Source organism: Polypterus senegalus, chromosome 9 (genome assembly GCF_016835505.1).
Source record: "Polypterus senegalus isolate Bchr_013 chromosome 9, ASM1683550v1, whole genome shotgun sequence".
NCBI lineage: Eukaryota > Metazoa > Chordata > Cladistia > Polypteriformes > Polypteridae > Polypterus > Polypterus senegalus.
The window spans coordinates 85813237-85836760 of NC_053162.1; the positions used below are offsets into that span (position 1 = coordinate 85813237).

At 39.0% G+C, this 23524-nt stretch overlaps 1 protein-coding gene across 5 annotated transcripts in view; it reads left to right on the forward strand.

Annotated features, from left to right (window-relative positions):
* Positions 1-23524, forward strand: part of gse1 (Gse1 coiled-coil protein) — a 709767-nt gene that overhangs the window by 675251 nt on the left and 10992 nt on the right. For all 5 annotated transcript variants that reach the window (XM_039763382.1, XM_039763381.1, XM_039763384.1 and 2 more), the window contains 7 exons: positions 6667-6833; positions 7642-7824; positions 8729-8914; positions 9192-9526; positions 12355-12706; positions 21722-22320; positions 22926-23038. In XM_039763382.1, the coding sequence (XP_039619316.1) occupies positions 6667-6833; positions 7642-7824; positions 8729-8914; positions 9192-9526; positions 12355-12706; positions 21722-22320; positions 22926-23038 (1935 nt within the window). The remainder of the gene's footprint in view (positions 1-6666; positions 6834-7641; positions 7825-8728; positions 8915-9191; positions 9527-12354; positions 12707-21721; positions 22321-22925; positions 23039-23524) is intronic.

Below are 23524 nucleotides of genomic sequence, written 5' to 3' on the forward strand. Positions count from 1 at the left end.
ATAAATGGGTTCTTCCTGTAGCATACTCCATATGTTTAATGCAGTGGCATAATTCCCCTCCAGTACATCACCTTGGAAATAAGGTGGATGATTACCTGCTACTAGGTAGGTGTATCTAATAAAGTTGCTACTGAGTATTTATAATCCTTTTTTGATCCATGTTCTTAACTTTTGTGTTTTTAATAAACTTGGTAACTTTTTCAAAAAGTCAATTTTGTCTGTCTGTATCTCTCTCTCTCTCTTTGTAATTAAATGTTACATTTTATCATGTTCATCTAATTGGATGAAACATTGAAATGAATTTGCCTTTCAAATAATCCGGGACAGCTCTCTAATGTGATCTGTCTATTTTAAATTGAGTTAAATGCCTATACTGCATGCAACACCTCTTAACAAACAGATTTTCTTAATAGTCCGGTTGTCTCATTTACAATCAGATGACTCTACATACTGTACTTTGCTTGATAATTTTGTATTTTGTTCAGTGTTTTGTGCTCAATGAAAATGATGATGTGTGTTCAAGACCTTGTCAAGATTTGCTTGATGTCATTATTTAAAAGTGTTTGATAACTGTTTGCAAGGGCTGCTGTTTAACCATCAAGGCTAAAGACTTACCTTTGCACTTTTATACAGTGTTTTCTTCTGACTGGAAGTCTCTGAAGTGAACCCTGCCATGCTTTAATTGCCTATAGCTCCTCTAGTGTTAAGTGATGATTTTACTTCCATAGTTAATTGTTCTCTAGTCTTATTATCTAGTGTTTATCAAGCTCACCCCAGTGTCTGTCTTGTCTAATCTAGTATTACAGCCTTTAAATTGTATTTATTCTGTAAGGCTCATTGCAATGGTGAGTACTGTTCATTGCCTGTAGAAAATAGCTTGATTGCACACAGTGTGTGTGCGCATGTGTGAGTGTGTATGCGTTCCTATATATCCTGGGATGGACCAGCACTGTTGCCTTATTTGGGAATTTTTGAGTTGTCTTTATGTTCTAATGTATGCTAGTAATTATTAAAAAATAATTCAAGAACTCCAAAAGCTTTTTATCACTATAATTTATCTTTGTATGGCATTGAGCTGGCAATGAAATGCCACGAGATGGTGGGCGGGCTTGCTCTGCTTCTATACACTGGGTAGAGATGAAGGGCTCTGACAATTTTCCCTTGGTATTGTCTGTCTTCAGCGTTCACTGACCTTTCACCCACCAGCTGCCCCATCCTATTACCTAGAGGATGGGGTGCACTGGGGAGCAAAGACTTGTCATTTTCCCTTATGGAAGAATAGGTTAATACAGGGTCAGGCTGGCTAGAAATAAAACAAAACCACAAATAATAGCCAACAGATGTTGCAACTCCCATCAAAATCCCCGACTGCCTTTGATTAATTACTTAAGACAGTTCCTCTAAAAAGATTATAAAGTGCCACTGTCTGCTCAGAATGATTATCTCATCCTGCTTAGTCATTAAGTTCCAATCTTTTTAAAACCTTATATGAACATACAGCCTGAGCTGATTCTGCTCTTGCATTGATGAAGTGGATCTGACACAAGGTAAAATCCAAGGACCGTCTTTGTTGTGTTTGTGTGTTGCACATGCAGATTGTCATAATGTATATTGGGATAGGATGCAGAAAATACAACATAAAACTATGGACAGTGGTCCTAATATGATCAAAAACAGCTTTTACAGAAGGGTATCCTCAAAAAGCATTCATTAGGAGTAGCAGAACTATGATCAAGTGTACAGGATACAGTGACAGTATTGCCAACCATTCTGACCAATATGCAACAGATCACCTCTTGCGTATTAAAATACACAACTTCATTTTATTCAATAGAAAACACAAAATGGCTTACATGATCCACTACTTACTAGCAACAAAGTATAATTTTACATAAGGAAATAAAGTAATGCTTTAATAAATTATGGAAAATAGGTGATGTGATAACATTTAGAATAATTTGGAACAGTAGATCAGAAAAAGACTAATTCAGATTTGGGGGAATAAAATCCGAGCAGATGTTTCATTTTTAGTGTACCAGTCTATAAGGTTCAAATATTTGCTGCTTGCTATGTTGTGCCTTTTTTCCTATTCAAAACCTAGTGTAATAACATGACTATGACCCACAGATACTCCCGATAAGGCAGCTTCGACATTCAGCATTGCCATCTTGGAGTTTACAGCAAAATGACAGGAGGCCCCCTGCTGTATAGATGGTTCCTAACCTTTACTGCATTTAGTTTGCTTAATTTGACTTCTGTTTTTCTGCATTTCTGCTTTTAGACTAGGGATGCATAATTAACACATAACTAAAATTGTACAGTGTAGCTTCAGTTTGCTTTCTTAGCGACTAGCCTCCATGTATATGTAATGCAGTTAACAAATCATTAGTGTAGATTTGTTTTTCTTTCATTGTCAATTATGAAATGGAGATAAACTAGTCAGCGACTAGACCTATTGAATGTATGTTGCTAAAGACGCTTAATTTTTCTTGTACTTAGAATGATACAGTGGTTTCTTTATGTTTGGAGTGTGAAAATTCTCTGAAATTCACCCTTTTTCCTTAGTATTACTTAAAATCGAATTTGTTAATTGGTGACCTCAAATTGGACACAAGGGAGTTAGTGTGTGCATGACTTTGCACTCTTGTGGGCTGGTGCTTTTTCTAGGATTGGTTCCTACATTATGAACTGTGCTGCCGGCTCTTACTCACTTGGACCCTATAATAGGTTCAGAAAAGAGCCGGGTGGCTTATTTAAACAAGATATTCTTTCATTTTCATTGTATTAATAGACATTCTGTGCTATATAGTGGAACAAGTACATAATTCACACTTGTCTAGTTTGTACTTTTTAGACATCTTTCATTCAAGCAATGTCTCCCTTTTGTCAAATTTGTATGAAACACCATCTTAGCTTGTTGGATTCTAAGAAAAGTCCTTGCATTTTGCTAATGACTGCAGGTATCTGGTGTATTCCTGAAGCTACTTGTAATTGCTTTTTAATAGACAATTAAATTTATTGCACAATAAGAAACACACAAATGAGAATCTTTTAAAAGATTATAACACCCCAGGAGCCTTGTAAACCAGTATTAAATAAGGCCCATGGCACAGGAAGATGTAATGTTGCAGACCCTAGGCTTTGCTTCTTACCTCCCTTTCCTTTTGGAGCTTGGACTAGCTCATTTGTTGGCGCTTAAGCTGATAAAAGGGGCTGTGCACTTCAGGAATTAGTCTGGGAACAAAATGCCAGACAGCAGCCTTACTTCCAGATCATGGTTTGTACTCTCAGACAGTGTTTAGATCCAAGCTGCCATTTTGTTTCTGTGTCTGGCACATTCTAAGCTTAGCTGCAAGTTGTCCCAGATGTCAAGTTATTTGAATCTAGTCTGAATAATAAACAAATTCAGATTTTAAATAATTTGAATAGCATACACTCCTGTAGGTAAAGTAGAATAATCTGTTTTGCTTAATGTATTTTTAGTTGCTGTGTTTCGCACACACAGATGCATGTTAGTGGTTTAGTATGCTTGTTTAGTAAGTGTGTTGTACATTAAGAAAAGCACAATAAGTGCTTCACAAGACTCTTTGATTAAAAAGGATTAAGCAGTTGATGGGGAACTGTGAAAAGAGTCTTAAAGTGTTTTTTCTTTGTTTGTATTCTGTATTGCTGTGAATATGAGTTGCCTAGCCTGATTTTCATAGATCTCACCTTGGAATTGATAGTAAAATAATTAGCTTATTTTAAAGGAGTGAAAGACACACACAAAAACATAGGCAGAGCTTGTTAATATGTGTCCACCCTGTTTCATTTTACAAATTTGTGCTGCGGATATGCTCAAAACTAGATATGTAGCAGCTAAACTGTTTGCAGAGAGAATTATCAGTAATTTAAGTTCAGTTCCTACATGCTGTCTGTCATAAACATGTTTTTAAATGCCGGCTTTCATAACAGAAATTTATTTAAAGTGTATAATGTTTTTATTTCTACCCCATGAGAGTATTTCTGTATTTGAAAGGTAATTTTCCAGTAAGAGTTGTTATATGCACCCCAGGGCTAAAGTGATTGAGTCAAACATGAGAAGATGGTGTGGCTAAACCTGTTCTGGACCTGACTGTGGTGACAGGGCAGCTTTGCTAAGTAACAATGTAAGTTGTTAGCCAGCATTAACAGTGCATGTCAGCACCCACTGAGTACTGGGAACCCTCAGAACTATGCTAAGGGTACCTGATGATGTGGGTAAACAGCTGACAGAGGGCCATGTGCTTCAGCATTAACTGGTTTGCAGGCAGTATATGAAAAGAAAGATCATTGGGTGTCAGGGTGTGCAGAAAGCTGGAAAAAGTCCCCCCATGACCTATCTGTTAGTATAGTGCCTGCAAACTATCTAATTCTGGAGCACAGAAGGTGTACCTATGCAACTAAGTATTTTCATGGGAAATTGCTAACCACAGAAGTGGTCATGGGATTGCCATGTAAGTAACTCGAGGATGGGATATAAAACAGCCTCAGCAACATTACTCCATTGAGCGAGTCAGGACAAGAATGGGGCAAAAACTCTGCTTGTGGGAAAAACAAGACCAGAGTCTGGACAGACTGAGAAAAAGAGTGATTTGGTGTGCTATTGTGGGGGGGAATGTGTCATCCAATCAGATAGGTAGGTGTTCACGACCTTAATCAGGCCCAGACTGCAGGGTTTTGTTTTTGTTTTGTTTAATTCTATTTCATATTTTCCTTTTTATGCATTCTTCACTGTAGCATTCAATTTTAATAAGGGCACCATATTGTTGTCCTTTTGTATTTTCTGTGTGGTGTTCAAGGCCCCCTTCTCATATCACATATTTTATAAAGAGCTGGTGAGCCAACAATTATCATGGACATCTGGCTGTCTAGCTTCTTCCCAGGCCACATCTCCCTCATGAAAGTGTTGCCCCTGCCTGTTGCCCTTCCAGAACAAGTGGCATACACACAAGGGATTACTGACCCCTCTGCCAGTGCAGTTTACTTTTCTGTAGGTCTTCTGCAGGATTTAACCCTGCCCCATGCCATCCTTGAGATGTTGTTGCTCCAGCAACCTCTTGCCAGTCATGAACTATCTAACAATATGCCTAGAAATAAAGAATAATAAAAATGCTTTCTTGTTATGAAAAATGTGTTTTATTTTTTTAGGGACTCTATAAATAATTGGATTGCTCTCTGACTGTAGCTAAACCATCAGATCCATGCACAGTGCGTGTCCTTGTTTGTTTTTTAAATACAAAAGACAAGTACTTTATCAGACTATACCTAACAATGCTACCTTTTTTTGTTCCCTTTCATTCCTTTTTTTTTTTCATTGTCAGTCAGTGCGTAAAATAATTTATGGATCAGTTAATAAAATTTCCATATTAACAAGCACATGTTTGTTTCCATCTGATTCTTGTGGGTGTTTCTTAGAGTGCAGATTATTGTAATTTTTGTGGACTTTTCTGAAAAGTTGTTTAGATTGTGGTTAAGATCATTACATAAATTTGTTAAGTAGACATTTCTCTAAATGGTTTCACGTAATTGTAGCATTATAGCATGCTATTGGGGTGTTCAAAGTGAATAGCTGAGCCTTGGTTATGCGGTTAACTATAACCACTTCTGGAGGTCCTGGAATCTCCATTTCCCAGCTGCTTCCATTTAGCTTTCATTTCTTTGAATGAACAGAGGTTATCTTTGCATTTTGAAATCTCTTTTTAAAAGCTGTCAGTCTAATAGTTATCATTCTTTGTTATTTATATGGAACCTTACTTGAGTGATGCGGAAACAATTCTTAAAAGCCTGTCAGCACATCTTCATGTAAAGCACTCGGAGGATGGGTGAAAATCTTACCATTCTTTAAATAACGTAGTTTGTACCTTGCAGAAGGACTAGATGACTGGACTAATCAGCGTCAGAAGGAGCTCCACATTTCAAGTGATCCGACTTAATCTTAAGAACACTTTTCTGCTTCAGCAAACATTTGTTGGGTGTTGTGGATCCCCCCAAACAAACCGATATGTCAGTTCTTAGAAAGCATAGATAATGTCTAAAATTGTACATATAGCAGGATGTTTGTACTTAGGATGGCAGAGTTGGTGAAGTGCTGTTGTCTAACTGCCAAGTGAAGCGAAATAAAAAAAAAATCCAAGAAGTGACACACTGCCTCAAAAAACATTCTTGCCATTTATTATTACACATTAGCGCATTGAAGCCAGGATAGGTCAGCAGCTGCTGGGATGTGGCTTGGTGTGAAAAAGTCTTCCTTTGGGGTGTGAGAGTGTGGATATTGAGTGAGAGTCCAATATAAATATACCTAACTGTATTGCTGATAGAGTTCAGTTTATGTCCAACTTTGTCCATAACATAAAATGCAAGGTATTGTATTGATTTCTTTGACAAAAACAACAACATCTCCATTCATTGTTACCTTTGTTTTATTAGGTTGATTGGCTTCACTAAATTGGGCCAGCGGGAATGAAAATGCTTGCATAAATGTTCCTGGGTCTGATAGACTGGCATCCTGCCCCGGGCTGATTCTTACTTGTCATGATAAATTCAAGCTCCAAATGATTCAATATTAGAAAAGGATGTTCAGGAAATGGATAATGAGAAGGATAGGAAATGATAAGTAATCCCATTCTCTCTCCCTCTCTCTTTTAGGCAGAATCAGCATCCCGGGGAAGCAGTCGGGATCGTCTTGGCCCAGAATCTACGTTGCAACAGGAAAAAGGTGGGCCTTCAATTCCCACACACCTCCTTGGAAACCATTATGCCTTTGGACTAGCCCCAAATGCAGTTGTGCAGGATTCTCGCTTCCAGCCTTTGAAGTAAGTATTGATTATCCCGGTTTGCACAGAAGTCTTATTCATCTAAACATTGCCTTACAAATGCAGATTATAAGAAGAGAAGAGTTGCTTGTACTGTGTGGCGTGTGAGTTCTAAAAGGCTATAAATAGCAACAACTAACTATAACAAATATTGCCCTGAGGTTTGATCACATTGATGTACCAAAAAGTATGAAACATGCCAGATGAATTTTTAAAATGGAGAGAAAATGATAAAACGTAATACATATCTCTACAACTCTGCATCCATGCAAAGTAATATTTTGAGATGTACACTGCAAACCTCTGCAACATCAACAACAGAAAGTCATACACATCCATCTTGTAGTTCCATTTTAGGTTTCTACATCTTCCAAACGGGTAATTTTACACAAAATAACCCCTTTATTCTGATATATCCAAACCCATTTTGTACAGTTGGCAAGCAGTCTGTACCGTAGGACTGTAATTGGCTTCTTGAAGAAAGCAAAGATAAAACCCTGTCTAATATATCAGCTTCCTCCCTCCTTAACTATGGGCACCGTGTTTAAATGTGAGTATGTGAACATTGTTCTGTGCTTGTTTCTTTATTTTGCTGTATAAAGAATATTAGAAAGATGGTTTCATGGTTTCAAAGACAAATTCTCTGGTAGTATACGAAAAATGTTAATTAAACTACTCCTGTGTCAATTTGTTTTGATTGCTTGTAAAGGATTATTTGTGCAAATTGTCTAATAGCTTTTCTTCCTGAGATGAGCTGTTTCCTGCCTAGGTGCTTACTGTTGACTGTGCTATTAATTTCTCCTTTCAGCCTTCCACGGCAGGTTCATCATGTTCCAGAGGACTACCTCCGTAGCTTCAGGCCCTATGGGGCTCACGAGGAACTCAGGATGCCATCCCTGCCACCCCTGGGTTTGGACCCAGCTGCTGCAGCAGCTGCAGCTGCCTACTATCATCCCAACTATCTGGCACCACCGCCCTTCTCTGCTTACAGGTAGCCAGCCGTCCTCTGTTGTGTGAGAGATAAACATTGCAGATTTACTGCTTTCATTTTAATCTGCAAGTTATACCCATAGTTTGATATCCAGTCTGTGCTGTTTAATTTAAACATGTTAAATGTGGAGATGTTAGTTGTTGTATTTTCTTTTTGTTTTTTAAAGTCTGGTTTCATGACATATTTTATAACCATGATTATTTTTGGAAAATGCCATTCTGGAATATGCATACTTTTAAATTCTGTTTAGTCAGTGACATTGCTATTACTGTGAGGCTACAATTTACAGTTGTGCTTGAAAGTCTATGAACCCTTTAGAATTTTCTATATTTTTGCATAAATATGACCTAAAACATCATCAGAGTTTCACTCAAGTCCTAAAAGTAGTTAAAGAGAAACCAGTTAAACAAATGAGACAAAAATATTATACTTGGTCATTTAATTATTGAGGAAAATTATCGAATATGGCATATTTGTGAGTGGCAAAAGTATGTATGCAGAAATATAGAAAATTCTAAAGGGTTCACGAACTTTCAAGCGCAACTGTAGATGTTCATATGGGTGAGGCACCATCCCTTCCTTCAGTACAAGATACTGGAATAAAGGAATTCTGCTTTCATGAATCTTAAATATTACATCTTGCCTCTCAAATGGAAAATGAAAAGATCAAAGATACACAGTCTGATGCATGGAATTTGTTAATTGTGCTAAAAAAAAACATCAAATCCATATAAGCTTTGTTTTGAATTCACAGACTTCTAGGCAATGTATTATAAATGTCATATGTAGATAATTTTAATTAACCATTCGTCTTTTTAGAAGGCACTTTGGTCAGCTTTTTGTTTATTCAGTATATTATTATTGATGTGGAAAACTGACACCACTCTGCTGTTCATTTCTCCAGGATGGATGACTCATTCTGCCTATCTGCCCTGAGGCCTTCCTTCTACTCAATACCAACACCTGGTTCCTTACCTCCACTACATCCTTCTGCTGTCCATGTGCACCTGCCTGGGGTGCGCTACCCTAGCGAGTTGTCACACTCTCTTTCTTTACAGTCTGAGCGGATTTCGGGACTCACTGCAGAGCGGTAAGAGTACACTACTGAAGAATCTTAGCTAAGTCTTTGTCTTTTGTAATACAGTTAATTACCTGATTAACTGTTGGCTACAGTCCCACTCTGTGCTTGCTTTATTTATGTTTGTATTTGTTTAACAGCATTGAGAACTTAACCAGGATTCAACAGTATAAACATCCTAAATCAATGTGGTCTTCAGTATCTTATCAGTGAACTACCATCTAAATTATATGCCATATAATGGAACACTAATACTGTAATACATTTCATTCTTGTTATCCCTTTGCAGGCTTCAACTTGAGGAAGAACTGCGACAACGTGAGAGAGAGCGAGAAAGAGAGCGAGAAAGGGAAAGAGAAAAGGAAAGAGAGCGTGAAGCTGAAAGGGAGAAAGAAAGGGAGCGAGAACGAGAGCGTGAGCGTGAGAAAGAGTTGGAGAGGGAACGGGAAAAAGAACGGGAACGTGAGCGTGAGGCTGAACGGCAGAAGGAAAGAGCCCGTGAAAAAGAATTGCAAGCTTCAAAAGCCCTTGAGAACCATTACTTAGCTGATCTCCAGGCCCTGCGCGGCCAGTCTGCTGAGGACAGAGCCAAACCCGTTGAGAGGCTGACGCCAAATAGGCCTGGTAAGACCATGTTGTAGTCTTAAATGTTAAATATTTTAGAGGTCTTTGGATTGGATGTAAACTGGACTCAATGGATATGTCAAGATCTGTATGAACTGTTACTGACTCTCAAACACCCACACCATATTTCAAAATAAGAAATCCAATTATATATTGTTATATTATACATGGCATACAGGCAGTCCCCGGGTTACATACAAGATAGGGACTGTAGGTTTGTACTTAAGTTGAATTTGTATGTAAGTCAGGACAGTTACGTTATTTTAATAAATGATATTGTTGACCAACTGTAACCAAGTGCTCTGCCAATGAATGATGGAGTTTATTTTCAATGGTGACGGTTTTTCTCTTCTTTACTGTATCACCAGCACTTGCATCAGATTTGTGTTTCAGAGACATTCTTAAAGGGTGAAGACAAAGGTTAAGATGAGCTCTTCTGCACAGCACTATACAGCTATCACAGGAGGAATGCACCTGTCCTCAGCACATCTGATGTATAGGGTGGGCCAGATCTAATTATGCAATTTTCATTATGCTATAACTTATTCAGTTTATTACATAGAAAATCACCCGAAAAATCCCGGACCATCGAGAAGTGTGCGAACTGATGACACGAAGAATCGTCTTCATGCCGAACTAGAATCGTTCCTGCATAAATCAAAGTCATCCAGACAATCTGGATCTGCATAATTAGATCTGGACCACCCTATACTGACAAGAGACAACTTCCTGCTATGTGCGTAACAGTGCAAGCAGGCTTGCTATTGAGAATGAATGGGAGCAGCGAGGGGTGGTTCACCAGCCCACCTCACAGTTACCTCCACTACAGTATGCTGCCTGCAGCGTCTGCCGCACCACCGCCCCCATTCAACACGCAGCCATCCAAGGCACACTACAATGTTACCCCCTGCCGCCCCGTTCAGCCACAACCGGGTTACCGCTTGCAGCATTACCAGCCTCCCACCGAGAATGAACGGGCAGCCGTGTGTGGTGGACGAGCAGCAAAACCGCTTGCCGCCGGGAGCCGCCCAAGGGACACTACACTGTGCGAGCAGCAAAATCGCCCCCATCCAGCCACTGCTTGCAACGTCCCCAGGCAGAAGATGATGGAGCTGCAGTTACTTAGGCACATGCGTCACAGCGGTGGCCTCGTTTGTATGTCGTAGGTCGGATGTCCGTAACCTGGGGACTACCTGTATAAGGTACTAGGATGGGCTATGGGATTTGAAACTTTTAATCTTTTGGATTTTAGGTGACATAATGAAGTGTTTAAACTCATGAAGGGAAGTACAATAAAGTGAATTTTTTGTTGCCGTGTTGGAGCACTGATTGAAGTTGGTTAAGGGTAATTTTTGCAATGACTTTTGAAGGTATTTCTTCACACAGATAACCATAGATATGTGGAATAGTTTAAATTGGCAATGTAGTAGATAGCAAAACTTTTGGGACTTTTGAATCTTGACAGTATTCTAAAACAGTTTGGTGAAGAAAGACACGCTGTGCTTGGCTGAATGGCCTGATCTCATAGAAACTTTTCATGTGCTGTTATGTATGTGCATATTTATATGGTTGTACACAGCCATTTATGGAGCACTGCAAAATGTGACACTAAGTACAATTAATGTGCTAATGTGAGAACCCTGGTGTGAAGAAATCAGTGCACGTGATTATAGTGACTATTAGGAATGTACCAAAGATGATTTGACTGCTAAATTTTTCTTCTTTAAACTAAATCTAATTAGCAGTTAGGTACCTTCTGTCATATGGTTGCAATAATTTCTTTCATTAGTTTTATCTAGTGTGAATGGGGGGCGGCACGGTGGCGCAGTGGTAGCGCTGCTGCCTCGCAGTTAGGAGGCCCGGGTTCGCTTCCTGGGTCCTCCCTGCGTGGAGTTTGCATGTTCTCCCCGTGTCTGCGTGGGTTTCCTCCGGGCGCTCTGGTTTCCTCCCACAGTCCAAAGACATGCTGGTTAGGTGGATTGGTGATTCTAAATTGGCCCTAGTGTGTGCTTGGTGTGTGGGTGTGTTTGTGTGTGTGTCCTGCGGTGGGTTGGCACCCTACCCAGGATTGGTTCCTGCCTTGTGCCCTGTGTTGGCTGGGATTGGCTCCAGCAGATCCCCGTGACCCTGTGTGCGGATTCAGCGGGTTAGAAAATGGATGGATAGTGTGAATGGGGAGGACTTTTCTTTGCTTGTAAAAGTCCACTATGTTGTGAGATATTGTTTAAATGACGACTCACATTACAAACAAAGCAATGCCTTGTCAGATCAAACACTGACTGACTACTTCACTTCTAATTAAATGTTTATATTTAAGAAGGTGTGATGGTTGCTTGAATTTTATTAAGTGTATAATCAATATAATTTTTAGAGAGCCATTCTGCCAGGTCCATGTCGGGTGCAGACATCTGCCCTTCTCTTTGTTAAACCATCTGAGTGATTGATGTTGTTCATCTAGAAGAGAATGATTGGCAGATACTTTTTCCAACTTCCACCTTGAAACTAAAGGCCAGTAACAGGTCACTTTTGTGTTGCAGATGGATGATATTGATGGTTGCTATCTGATGACATATTAGGATTATAAAAACACTGCTTAGACAGTGTGAACTTTCTACTAGGTTTGGTGATGATAGATTCTCAGAACCAACTATGGATAGTCACATTATTTAGAGCATGTTGAACGAATTTAATCTTTACTTAATTCAAAGATATTTTCACCTTTTCCAGTTATGTTAAACTGGTTTTGTCCTCACCCAACACATAAGCACAGTATTAGTACTAAATATATTTGAATTGACATTTTTCTTTCCTCTCTTTTTCCTTGAAAGAGAAAATCAAAGAGCAAGCACTGCCTACTCCAAAACAGAATCAGCCAGGCCTCCACCAGCCCCCTGTGGCCTCTTCTCATCACTCACTACCTAGTCTCATATCCAGCCATGGAGGTTTCCTGCCACATGCTAGTGCAGCAAGTGTTGGTAGCACACCCACAGGGGCCTTAGCAGCTTCTCTGCTACTACAACGCAACAATGAAGAAGAGAAGTGGTTGGCACGACAGAGGAAATTACGTCAAGAAAAAGAAGACCGCCAGTACCAAGTTTCTGAGTTTCGTCAGCAAGTCCTAGAACAGCACCTTGATGTCGGGAGGACAAATGAGGGTGATCAACGGGCTGAAAGCCATCGGTAAGCAGTTCTGAATAAATTTCATTGTTTTACTTCAAGAGACTTCATGTGTGATTTATCTGGTATATCAAACTGTTACAGTGGCATTTTTATTTGTGTTCGCTCTCTTGGTAATGATCCAAAAAAGTGAAGTAAATAAAAAGTGATATGCACAGTTAAAAGAAAGCAATATAAAACAGAGCAGTGCCCACAAATGTGCTATATGTAGCGCAAAAACTTCAATATTTGGCTCTGATTGTGTTAAGGAAAAATCTTAAACTGAGGTGCCCATGCAATTTATGATCATTCATCTTGAAGCTAAAAACTTTTCCATGTGTAGTTCAGGCCTTTGATTCAATGGCGTTATATTCCCAATCACAGAAATGAAGCTAGTAATTGTGGCATTGCTTGTGCTTTCAGCAGTGTTAGGTGCAAATTTCCAATGTTTATGGCATGCTATGACATCCCTATGATCTTTTCATGTATGTAGCACGACAAATAAATAAACAATTTATATACATGTAATAAAGCCTCTAATAATCTTGAAAGCTACTTATAATAATACATTATGACAACTTCTGACCGCAGTGTGATACTGTAGCCATGTTTATTTTTTTCACCTTGGCATCCTTCTGCCCCTTACTTTCTCTTAGCCCCAAAATAATTCTTTACACACTCAACACAATATATATCCATCAGCGTTCTGTGATTATCATTGGGTAGTAGTCCAATGCCAAGGCTATATGATCTATTGCTGTCCTCTTCTCTTGTCATGCCTCTGCAGTGGTGGGCTCTCTTTTGTAACCACTAAACAAGTTTTAATACCAATTATTGGGGTTTCAAACTTTCAGTACTGATTGCTGTGGTTGTCAGTTTCTGCACTTTAAGCTAGTGTTTGCCATGCTTATGTAATTTTTCTTTGTAGGGTATACATCAGTATTAATTTAAGATTTAGTTTGTTGTAAGTTATTGTAATTTATTGACTAGCTATTGTTTAAAGTTTAGTATTTTTATGTTTCCCCAAGGTTTTGAATTTATACATTTAGGAAGTGTACAGTGTTTTGGATAAAAGCATCTATTAAATAATGTATATCTAAGTGTCATCATCAAATTTGCACAAGACAGTTGTTCCACAAGTCAGCGATGTCTTAACTCGTGCCTGTAGCCAGCCTTTTTGTAGAATAACTTGCAGCTGCACTGCATTTCCATACATGAATTTTCTGCTGCTCTCCTCAATTTGGATTTTTATACAGTAATTTGCAGCTACTTTGCACTTCATGGACACCATGACAATTTCACTGAAGTGACAGCTGTAGCCCTTTTAACACAAGAACCTGGAGCAGTTGAAAGCATTAACTTGTAGTTGCTCATTTTTCTAATCAGTTTCCCTTTAGTGTTTGTGCACATGTATAGATAACTATATTTTATTTACTGAAGAAAAACGTGAATGTATGGATATCTAATTTTTCACTTCAGTGAATATATGGATATCAGTGTGCAACCTATTTTAACAAATGTAACTTTGAAAGACTTAAACCTGTCATCATTTATTAAAGGAAATTGCTCTAATGGGTGCCTTTGGCTTTGTTTCTTTTTCTGGGAGAAATAACATCATATAAGTGTTGGAGTGCCCTGGCGTATCATCCTACATTGACTGAGAGGACTACACCTGAAAGACCTGCTCCAGCTTTGTGATGTTTTATGGCTTTGTTGCTTGTAGAACTCCCATCAGGTCCATCCATTGTAGTTTAACAGAATTTAGATCTTGGCTTCCAGACTTGGGTCATTTGTTTTGAATGTTGCATGAGTTCAAATTTGTCCAGCTGCACCATCAGTTTTTGACTTTTGGACAAATGGGTTTTACAGACTATTTAAGTATTCAGTTATACTTTTAACCAATGTATGACTAGTTAATTGACAGAAAACAGTCAGAGACTATAATACTCCCACCAGTGGCTGTTATGCTCAAAGAGCAGTTTAGATTTTGGTAAACGTGATTTCTGTTATTATGTCGTAAAATATCCAACAGTGGCTGTTTTGCCCAGAGCATATTATCACAGAATCCTTGTTCATCATCTAAAGAATCTCCGCTAAACTATCTTCTTAGTTGTTAGTTAGGCATATTTTTGGGAGAAGGGGCTGCTCCTTCCTGACCAACCACATAGACAGATTTGTTCATTCTCTTTCTGTAATATTTCTGGTAGTTTTAACATGCATGTTAAACTGATGATTCTCAGGGAAGCAGTGATTTAAATCCATTGATGTAAGCCTGCAGTTCTTAGAAACTTCATTAAATATCTTTCAATCAGAGCATAGACTGAGTTTGGAGTAATTCCATTAATACTGAATTTGCTTGCTTAATAGTCTGTTTTTTGGAGTTGATCTTGATTTGGTATGTTGCTATTCACCTCTAGGTTGAAGATCAGACTAGACCAAGTGTGTCGTCTCTGTGTAAAGATCTACTCGATCATGCTGCTACCTAGTGATTTTCTGTTCATCCATTAATGGTTGATCCCCGTTATGCCAATTAATGCTTAGTTTAGGCAATAATTAAGACAGGAAAGAATTAACTTTTTCTGAATCAGAAAACTATATTTTTGTTGATTTAAATAGTTGAAAGCTGCAGTCATCAGTGTATTTACTAGGTGTTTATTTTTTCATTTTTTAAATTGATATATTGATCAGATTTTTATGTTAAATGACACCTACCAAAGGGTAAGATTACTGATTGTTATGTACAGTGCATCTGTAAAGTATTCACAGCGCATCACTTTTTTTCCACATTTTGTTATGTTACAGCCTTATTCCAAAATGGATTAAATGCATTTTTTTCCTCAGAATTCTACACACAACACCCCATAATGACAACGTGAAAAAAGTTTACTTGAGGTTTTTGCAAATTTATTAAAAACAAAAAAAATTGAGAAAGCACATGGACATAAGTATTCACATCCTTTGCCATGAAGCTCAAAATTTAGCTCAGGTGCATCCTGTTTCCCCTGATCATCCTTGAGATCTTTCTGCAGCTTAATTGGAGTCCACCTGTGGTAAATTCAGTTGATTGGACATGATTTGGAAAGGCACACACCTGTCTATATAAGGTCCCACAGTTGACAGTTCATGTCAGAGCACAAACCAAGCATGAAGTCAAAGTAATTGTCTGTAGACCTCCGAGACAGGATTGTCTCGAGGCACAAATCTGGGGAAGGTTACAGAAACATTTCTGCTGCTTTGAAGGTCCCAATGAGCACAGTGACCTCCATCATCCATAAGTGGAAGAAGTTCGAAACCACCAGGACTCTTCCTAGAGCTGGCCGCTCATCTAAACTGAGCGATCGGGGGAGAAGTGCCTTAGTCAGGGAGGTGACCAAGAACCCGATGGTCACTCTGTCAGAGCTCCAGAGGTCCTCTGTGGAGAGAGGAGAACCTTCCAGAAGGACAACCATCTCTGCAGCAATCCACCTATCAAGCCTGTATGGTAGAGTGGCCAGACGGAAGCCACTCCTTAGTAAAAGGCACATGGCAGCCCGTCTGAAGTTTGCCAAAAAGCACCTGAAGGACTCTCAGACCATGAGAAACAAAATTCTCTGGTCTGATAAGACAAAGATTGAACTCTTTGGTGTGAAAGCCAGGCGTCATGTTTGGAGGATATCAGGCACCGGTCATCATTAGGCCAATACCATCCCTACAGTGAAGCATAGTGGTGGCAGCATCATGCTGTGGGGATGTTTTTCAGCGGCAGGAACTGGGAGACTAGTCAGGATAAAGGGAAAGATGACTGCAGCAATGTACAGAGACATCCTGGATGAAGACCTGCTCCAGAGCACTCTTGACCTCGGACTGGGGCAACGGTTCATCTTTCAGCAGGACAACGACCCTAAGCACACAGCCAAGATATCAAAGGAGTGGCTTCAGGACAATTATGTGAATGTCCTTGAGCGGCCCAGACTTGATCTCCCTACAGATTTTATTATTTTTTCTCCAGCCGTCTGGAGTTTTTTTGTTTTTTCTGTCCCCCCTGGCCATTGAACCTTACTCTTATTCGATGTTAATGTTGATTTATTTTTTATAATTATGTCTTTCATTTTTCTATTCTTTAATATGTAAAGCACTTTGAGCTACTGTTTGTATGAAAATGTGCTATATAAATAAATGTTGTTGTTGTTGTTGATTGAACATCTCTGGAGAGATCTTAAAATAGCTGTGCACCAACACTTCCCATCCAACCTGATGGAGCTTGAGAGGTGCTGCAAAGAGGAATGGGCAAAACTGGCCAAGGATAGGTGTGCCAAGCTTGTGGCATCATATTCAAAAAGACTTGAGGCTTAATTGCTGCCAAAAGTGCATCGACAAAGTATTGAGCAAAGGCTGTGAATACTTATGTACATGTGATTTCTCAGTTTTTTTATTTTTAATAAATTTGCAAAAACCTCAAGTAAACATTTTTCACGTTGTCATTTTGGAATAAGGCTGTAACATAACAAAATGTGGAAAAAGTGATGCGCTGTGAATACTTTACAGATGCACTGTATGTATGTATCAACATACTGTATATTATGTGCTCTGTTCTGCCTGTACAATTACATATGTGCATTATTGTTTTTGTATTTCATGTGACTGATTCTTTCTTTCCCTTTATCCTTTTAAAATGTTTTTAACACCAAGCTCCTTCATGTCTTATGTCTTTGTTAAAATGATATTTTTATAGTTCATCTGCAGAGGACGGGGTTTATTCATTTTTTTATGTACAAAATACCATTTTGTAGGCTTATTGTTCAGTGACCATAAGAATACTAATATAAAGTTCCCTTAATAAAATAACTTTGTTAACAAGTAAAATAAAATAATAACAAATATTTAATATATGTACACAAAATGTTTATCCATTCGGTGTATGGCATAAAAGAAAAGCATGCTTGTCATAATCACAAAGCCACAATTCTAATAAAATTTTTATAAGATTTTTATCAAGAAGATGCAAGGCTGACATGTTTAACTGCTTTTTTATGTATATGTACAGGCCAAGACATCTTGTAAAGGATCACTACAAGTAAATTGTTTAGAGGAGCAGTTTAAAAAAAAAATCTGCTTTTGAGATAGGCCAATTTTACCGATCACCAATTGAGTCATTTGGAGTGAAAATTGGACGATTTAGATAGGCAGCCAATCAATCAGAGCATCACTAGGTTTTTATGAAGACGGCTAAGAAGAACAAAATACTGTCCCGGGCATATTCTGTTGTATCTGCACATTAGTGTAAGCTGAAGATACAATATGGTAATCCTTCACTTCTTTTGATAGAACTGATTTTGTACATCTTTTACAAACTGACTTTAATAGGATCTAAGGGTTACATGTTATCTGTAATAGTCTGAAAAGCTTTCCATTAAATGGATGCCCAAATTGAGGTCGCCAGTCACAAACACCAGACTGAAGACTGTTGCTGTAGGAGTACAAATAACCATTTGCAGGAGGCAACTTCGTCAAGTAACAAGCCAAGACATTTATATTTTATTTCAAGGCACCTCACTAGTGTGATATATGCAACGTGTGTGTGTGTGTGTGTGTGTGTGTATATATATCTATATCTCAATTACACATACATTAGATATATATACTGATCAGCCACAACATTAAAACTTCCTGCCTAATAAATACTGTGTACGACCCCCATGTGCCACCAAAACAACTCTGTCACATCGAGGCATGAACTCTACAAGACATCTGAATGTGTCCTTTGATATCTGCCACCAAGACGCAAGTGTGACGATGCGGGTTTCGCTCCATGCTCCCATCTTCCTTCTGGGAGCCCTTGAACCCTGCACCATGGGTAATGTCACCGATGAGCTAGACAGTGAGTCACAACAAAGCAAGGGGATGGTGCAAAAAGTACAAAAGTGCTTTTATTAAAAACCAACAAAACAAGTATTCAAGTAAATAGTGCAGTGCTTTTCAATTCCGTAAATAAATAATCCATAAAAATGGCCTTACGCGGCAAGCCAACCTTCTCCTGGTCACACTTGCTTCCAAAAAGTGCTCAGCAGGAGCGACCACTACAATTGGCCCTCGGTTGCTGGCCAAACACCCCACTCGTGCTCGCCTCTCCCAGCTGCTTATCATCAGTGTGAGCCTGCGCTTGCTCGTTCTCCTTCTCTCCTGCACCAGCTTTCTCCCTCCTGCTTCCTGCCGTCTTCTTCACCTTAACCTCCGTCCATCTTTCTTTCTTTCTTTCTTTCTTTCTTTCTTTCTTTCTTTCTTTCTTTCTTTCTTTCTTTCTTTCTTTCTTTCTTTCTTTCTTTCTTTCTTTCTTTCTTTCTCTACCCCCGCAAGCCGCCTCGTGCTTCTATTTATCACGGGGATGTGGATGAGCTGTGGCAATCAGCAGCTCATGGGAACAGTTATGGATGTGGGCGACTCCTCACCTGTGCACTCAAGTGAGAACCGCCTGATGAATTCTCGCTCAGCCACACACACACCACGCCCCCTCGCTAAGCCGCGAGTGCGGTGATTATTTATTTTAAAAAATGGCCCTTTGATATGAGCTGTGGACCCGCTACACCACAGTAAGTCTTGCAAGTTGCGAGGTGGGGTCTCTATTGGACTTAATTCCCCAGCACTTTCCACAGATGCTCGATTAGATTGAGACCTGGTCAACACCTTGAAGTCTTTGTCATGTTCCTCAAACCATTCCTGAACAGTTTTTGCATTGTGGCAGGGCGTATTATCCTGCTGAAGGGAGGCCACTGCAGGTACACTCTGTCCACTTTGTGGTTAAGCAGCCCAATACACAGCAAGCTGTGATGCACTGTATGTTTTGACACATTTCTGTCATGGCCAGCATTTTTTTTTTTCAGCAGTTTGTGCTACCCATGCACATCAATGACTCTGTCGCAGGTTTACTGGTTGTCCTTTCACTACTTTTGGTAGGCAACCCACAAGACCTGGCGTTTGGGAGATGTTCTTACCCATTCATATAGCCATCGCAATTTGGCCCTTGTCAAAGTCACTCAATTCCTCAGGGTTGCCCATTGTTTCTGCATCAACATAATTTTCTTAACAAAATCACAATTCACATGCTGCCTAATATATCCCACCCCTTGACAGGTGACACTGTATCGTAATATACTCAATGTTATTCACTTCACCTGTTCTGGCTGATCTGTGTGTGTGTGTGACACACTTTTCATAGTTTTGGCTCTCTACGCCACCACAGTGGATTTGAAATAAAGCAATCATTTATGTGACTAAAGTGTAGACTTTCAGCTTTAATTTAAGGGGTTTACCAAAAATATTGTATGAGCTGTTTAGAAATGACAAGCTATTTTTCTCCATAGCCCCCATTTCCAGGGGTTCAGAAGTATTTGGACATTTGAGTGACAAGCTGATCCATAGCCAGGTGGGAGCATGTCCTTCATTATTTCATTAAATATTAAGCGGGTTAAAGGTCTTGGATTGATTCCAAGTGTGGAATTTGCATTTGGAACCTGCCACTGTTAACTCTCAATATGGGGTCCAGAGAGCTGTTCTTGGACAAACTAACACTCATAAATATAATGATCAGTCAATGGTCGTCTGAACTCTGGAACCCATGGCCATTTCCAAGTGCTGGGTTTCCACCGTAGTGATTCTTTGCCTGGCCTTTACTGCTGCTGTCTGTCTTTTCTAAACAGCTCATAAAATATTTTTGGTAAACCCCTTAAAGATGACACTGTACACTTCAATCACATAATGATTGCTTAATTTCAAATCTATTATGGTGGCATATAGAGCCAAAATTATGAAAATTGTGTCACTGTCCAAAAACTTATGGACCAGACTATATAAAACGCATGAGTGATGTTCTGTCACATTGCATGCAGCTTAATCCAGTCTTAAAATTATGGGGAAAAAAGCATAGTCCAAGGCAGTAACCAGCCCTGAAGTTTGCAGTTTCTTAAAAATGTTCAAATTAATTTGGTAAACTTAAACAATTTAAAATAATGTGAAAATTGTAGCTCCTGACTCCTTCACTTATCATTAGTCACATACTACTGTTTCATGACCCTAGTTTATAGACAACTCTGATGATGAACTACAGTGATAGTTTTCATCTAACATATTAGCCCATGAAGAAGGTTTAATAGGAGATGATTAAGGCTCAGCTTGCATATGGCTAATTCTGTCTTCTTCTTGGCAGCTTTAGTAGTGCCACATTTTTTTTTCCTTAGAATGTCTGCTTCTAACCAAGTGTTTGTCGAATTATTGAGGTCAATCCTAATTAATATTTTAATGCCATATGTGCTCCTGAGAAGCTAGGTGGGCACATCTCCTCTGAATAATCCTGATTGACAACTGTATTGTTCTCCAGTGTGGTGTGAGAAAACTCATGGTAAAATATATATACCATAATTTGACTGGGAGGAGAACTGTTTTTTTAGTAGTCACTTGAGGTTTTTTTCCTATAAAGCAAAAATGTGTTTTTAATTTTGAGCACATTGTGAATTGTCTTTAATGTAGTTTTAGTTTTTATAATGTAATATCAGGTTCTGTTTGTGCATGCTGAGGAAACAAGAAGCTTTACACTTCAAGGGGTAATAGATGCATACGCCCTGTCCTATAATTTATAATTAAAACAACCTCCAGATTACTAGATACCCTATAAATTTGATTCTTTGTTGCTTTTAATCATTTATATATATATATATATATATATATATATATATATATATATATATATATATATATATATAGTCTACGCCTGCTATGTCCACTTCTGAGTTGCTGAGGTCAGAGCCTATCCTAGCATCATTGACAGAAGTCCTGGACCTGTTCTTGAATGGTGTATCAAAATCAACAATAGCGCCAGTTAGGTTTGAAGTCTATACTGTAATTATAATTATTGTGTAATGTAAATTTTATTTGATGAACTTTGCTAGAAGACATTATTAAGGAAAATGGAAACCTTATTAGTGTGTGTCATTCATAAGGGAAAAGAAAGGTGAGAGCACAGGGTTTCTGTTGTAGTATTTATGACCCATGTATGTTTTTTTTTCATAGGCCTGTTACAAACCACCATGAGCCAAACAGCCGGGACATCCTGCAACATCTAGGAGCCCCACCTCCCCTCATCTCTCCCAAGCCACAACACAGGGATCATCCACCACCCCCACCTACTACACTATGGAACCCTGCCTCCCTTATAGAAAACAACTCAGAAGCACGAAGGGGCCATGAAAGCATTGCTCCTGGTCACTATGAACATAGCTGCCAAACAGTGCCCCTGTCTAAAGGAGAGAGGCAACACAATTCTGAAAAGCCAGATGAGAACAACAAGAGAAAAGAGACCGAGAAATATCCTGTGGTCCGAGGATCAGGGTCCCTAGAGCCAGGGGGACATTCCTATGGCCCCTTTCTGGCAGAGCTGGAAAAGTCAACCCAGTCTATTCTCAGCCAACAGAGGGCCTCTTTGCATTTGCCTCACCATTTCAGTGACTTGAGTACATCGCATAAATCATGCCCCAATTACAGGAACCCACCGGAGTTGTTGCAGGGCCTGGACAATATGCTTGTTTATGATGAGTTTATACAGCAGCACCGAAGACTCGTTAGTAAACTGGATTTGGAAGAAAAGAGAAGAAGAGAAGCCAGGGAAAAAGGTAGTGGGACATACGATAGGAAAACTTTGTAATGCTGATTATCTTGGTGAAAGCAACTTTTTTTTTTTTTTTAACGCTGGAAAGATTAGATAACATCACTGAATTGCTACCTCTTAGTTTAAATGAGCAAAGTATAGAAGGTATTAATAGATGACTTGCTGAACTAATAATTAGCTAACCTCTGCTACTGTTGCACTTGGGAACATATTAGAGTGACAGTTTTGAGAAGGCAGTCTAGTTAAAAAGTGCTGCAGCATTTTATGATATGGTGCACTCATGTCAAGGTCACCAGTGTCATTTGTTAAGTCATGTAGCTCCAACCTGCAACCCTGCCAGTCTTATTTAGGAAGGTCTGACTGGCTCTTCAGGCTTTTCAGAAATATTAAAGGGTTTTTTTTTTTCCTCTCTCGTCTCGTTTCCATTCCTAAAAGCGTACTTTTTTTTTTTTTATTTGCTAGCTAATTAAGACAGCTGTTGACAGGCTAGAACTGCAGCTGATATGCAGAAAGCTCTTTGTTGCGAACACAGCAAGGAGAGTGGCTTGTGTTTCTCGCGAGTTCCCTGTCACTTTCCTGCCTCAGCAGTGCTCTATTTTCTCTAATTAGGCTATTACTACGACTTGGATGACTCGTACGATGAAAGCGACGAGGAGGAGGTGCGAACTCACCTTCGGCGAGTCGCTGAGCAGCCGCCACTCAAACTTGATGACTCCTCAGAGGTGAATTTGTGCATTATTTCTTGATTTATTTATTTGGTAGGTTTGAAAAGTGGGCTTAGCATATTATTTTAGAAAGAAAGTCCCACTCTTAAAACCTGTGATTCGCAGCAACCTACTTATCCTGTATATACTCATAAGTGCTATATATGAATATCATAATATAATTTGTTGCAGAAATGTTTACTTGTGCAAATTGAGCACAGGCTGATGAGGTGAGGGTCACACATACTGAGCCTGAAGTGCTGCTGTTATGTTTGTCCATTTCAGTTTTTTTAACAACTAGATAAGCTGGTGAACAATTCTTTTTTCTTCTTTTATGTGAGTCAGTTTCATGTATCCTTTAAGAAATTGATAGTCTTCATAAGAAAACTGTTTCTAATTGATTCTAAATCAAACATTTTCAAAATATTTAGGTTTTTCCATATTTCAGGATCTTTGCAGTGCACTTGGAACTTGCTAGCTCTGTCAAGCAAGTTATATCTATAA